This window comes from Triticum aestivum, chromosome 5A (assembly GCF_018294505.1).
Source record: "Triticum aestivum cultivar Chinese Spring chromosome 5A, IWGSC CS RefSeq v2.1, whole genome shotgun sequence".
In the NCBI taxonomy this organism is placed as follows: domain Eukaryota; kingdom Viridiplantae; phylum Streptophyta; class Magnoliopsida; order Poales; family Poaceae; genus Triticum; species Triticum aestivum.
This window is the reverse complement of record NC_057806.1, coordinates 615108199-615110690: the sequence shown is the minus strand read 5'-3', so window position 1 is coordinate 615110690 and position 2492 is coordinate 615108199. Positions and strand designations below refer to the sequence as shown.

Below are 2492 nucleotides of genomic sequence, written 5' to 3'. Positions count from 1 at the left end.
ACGCGCAGCCGGGGGGCGCATGAGAGAGAGGCATGTGGGGCCCCTCTGGCTCCCCTCCAGGTGGGCCTAAGACCCCTAGGCTCTCCTAGGGGTGAATCTTGCTGACGTTTTTTGTGCGCTCCCAAAAACCTTTTGTGGAATGTGCAAAAACACTAGGAAACAAAAACTTGCATTGGCACTGGACTAATATGTTAGTCCCATAAATATTATATAAATATAATTGATGTGAATATATCATAAATAGTTCAACAATTATATATACGTTGAAGACGTATCAACTATCTAAACTGATGAGGAGTTCATTCAATTCAAAGCGAAAGAGTTACAGATCCTTTTTTATATTTAAAGCAAACTCACGGACACGGCTAATCTGCACCCGAGCTCATATGCTCCCGCATGAACAGTAAAATCGAAAAAAAATCAAAAAAATTCAAAAAATTCCAATTTTTTTGAGTGAAACATTGACAAAAGTTCTAAGTGCCTGCAAAAATTCGTCATGAAATCACATTCCTAGAAGGCGTGGCAAAAAAAAAAACAAAAAAAGTACTCTGAAAAAGCTACTTTCAAACGCATTTTGAAGCATTGAATTTGTTTTTTTTGCCACGCCTTCTAGGAATGTGATTTCATGACGAATTTTTGCAGGCACTTAGAACTTTTGTCAATGTTTGTCTCAAAAAAAAATTGGAATTTTTGGAATTTTTTTCGATTTTACTGTTCATGCGGGAGCATATGAGCTCGGGTGCAGAATGGACTTTTCGCAAACTCACTCCTATATCTCCAAATCGTTTAGTACAGTGCCACAATACCTAAAATGTTTAATACTTCCTTTGTTTACAAACGTAGGCAACCATGAGCTAAACAAATCCACGCATATTATTAACGGACACTGCAAGATACTACTCCCCCTGTGTCAAAATAAATGATTCAACTTGTACAAAGTTAGTACAAAATGAGTCTTGAGTCATTTATTTTGGGACAAAGAGAGTATATATCATCGCACCTCAACAACATGTGATCACCAGTTTCATTATTACTACAAAGGATGCATAATGTAGTTTACAAGAACTCAATCGATCAACGGATCGAACAACTTCACTTCTCAGACTATGTAATTTACACAAGAACTTCACTTCCCAGACTATGTAATCTTACAAGTTCATTTCCAAGACTGATTACAGGTTTGGGCTACAACGAACGGCACATGTTCGATGGTTTCGTCGTCTGGTCAATTCTGGCGGTCTTGTGGCCTTCAGATCCTTCCGGTCATCTTGTCCGCGACCACGAGCGGGTTGTGCTTGGCGATTCGCTCCTGGCCGGCGGTCTTGTAGTCGAATCCGCAGTCGTGCTTGTCCGAGTAGCGGTGCACGCTGCAGAAGGTGCCCTCGCAGCGGCACAGGAAGCCCAGCAGCCCCACCTTCTTGCGGCACGCCGCGCACCGGCTCGCCCTCACCGCCGGCAGCTTCGCGGACGCCACGGAGGGTTCGACCTTGACTGCAGCATCGGCTGACGCGACGGAGACGGCCATCTTGGCCTTCTTCTCCGGAGGCGCGGTCGAGGCGGCGAGAAGGTGATCCTTGTAGCACTTGGAGCACATGTTGCCGGTGGCGGCGGCGCCGAAGAAGCCGCAGCCGCCGGCGCACATGCCGGCCGTCTCCCCGTTGGGGCACTTCCGCTTCTGCGCCGTCGCCGCCGATGCGTGGTGCGCCATGGCTGCTGCTCCTCGAACAGGACGCGCTTTGGGCTCCGGCGCGGCTGCGATCGCGCCCTCTTCTCCGATCGTGATCCCTCGTGCGTGCGGTGCGATCGAGTTTGGGACGCGACGGGAGGCTCGCGTTTGGTGACCTGGCTCGCGGGGTTGCGGGCGCCTTTTAGCAGCAGCCTGGGAGAGAGCCGAGTTTGTGCAGGTCCCCGCGGCCCAGCCGGAGTCTGAATCATGCGAGCATATGACTGACACCGTGACGGTGTCACAGTTGCCACGGATAATCTCGAGCGCCGCTTTATTTCGGACTCCATGGCAGACAAGTAGACTGTTCTAAAAAAGACAAACGGAGATTTTTTTTTTTTGAGTGGCGACAAACGGAGATCTTTTTTTTTAGGCAACACAAACGAAGAGATTTTTTTTTTGAGGGGTAAAAGCCTGTTATTGATTAAACTCCACAGAGAGTGGGATACAAACTGGGTCATGTGGCCGGCCAAGCCACACATGACGCCCCTGAGCTAAAGTAAGAGCAAACTTAGCTAGTTTATGAGCTTCTAAAGTAACTACTCGACTTTCATAAATGAAATTACAAGAAAAGGCCTCCGATCTGGCTTGAATTTCGTTGATGGTAGCTCCGTACACCCCTTGACTGCCCTTCACAATGTCATTGACCACCTGTTTTGAATCTGAAGATATGACAAGATTATGGACTTGAAGGTCTTGTGCTAATGAAATAGCCTCTCGGCAGGCTATAGCCTGCATGGTTGCGGGATCATACACCCCATCGATTATC

General features: G+C 47.6%; 1 protein-coding gene across 1 annotated transcript; it reads right to left on the bottom strand.

Annotated features, from left to right (window-relative positions):
• Positions 1 to 1027: 1027 nt before the first annotated feature.
• On the bottom strand, positions 1028 to 1825 carry LOC123107961 (zinc finger A20 and AN1 domain-containing stress-associated protein 7). Its single transcript, XM_044529836.1, has one exon. The coding sequence runs from the start codon at positions 1706 to 1708 to the stop codon at positions 1250 to 1252; it is 459 nt and encodes a 152-aa protein (XP_044385771.1). The 5' UTR covers positions 1709 to 1825; the 3' UTR covers positions 1028 to 1249.
• Between the last annotated feature and the right edge of the window lie 667 nt (positions 1826 to 2492).

Coding starts and splice junctions, on each gene's coding strand:
- LOC123107961 (XM_044529836.1), bottom strand. CDS start 1,708: ATGGCGCACCACGCATCGGCGGCGACGGCGCAGAAGCGGAAGTGCCCC.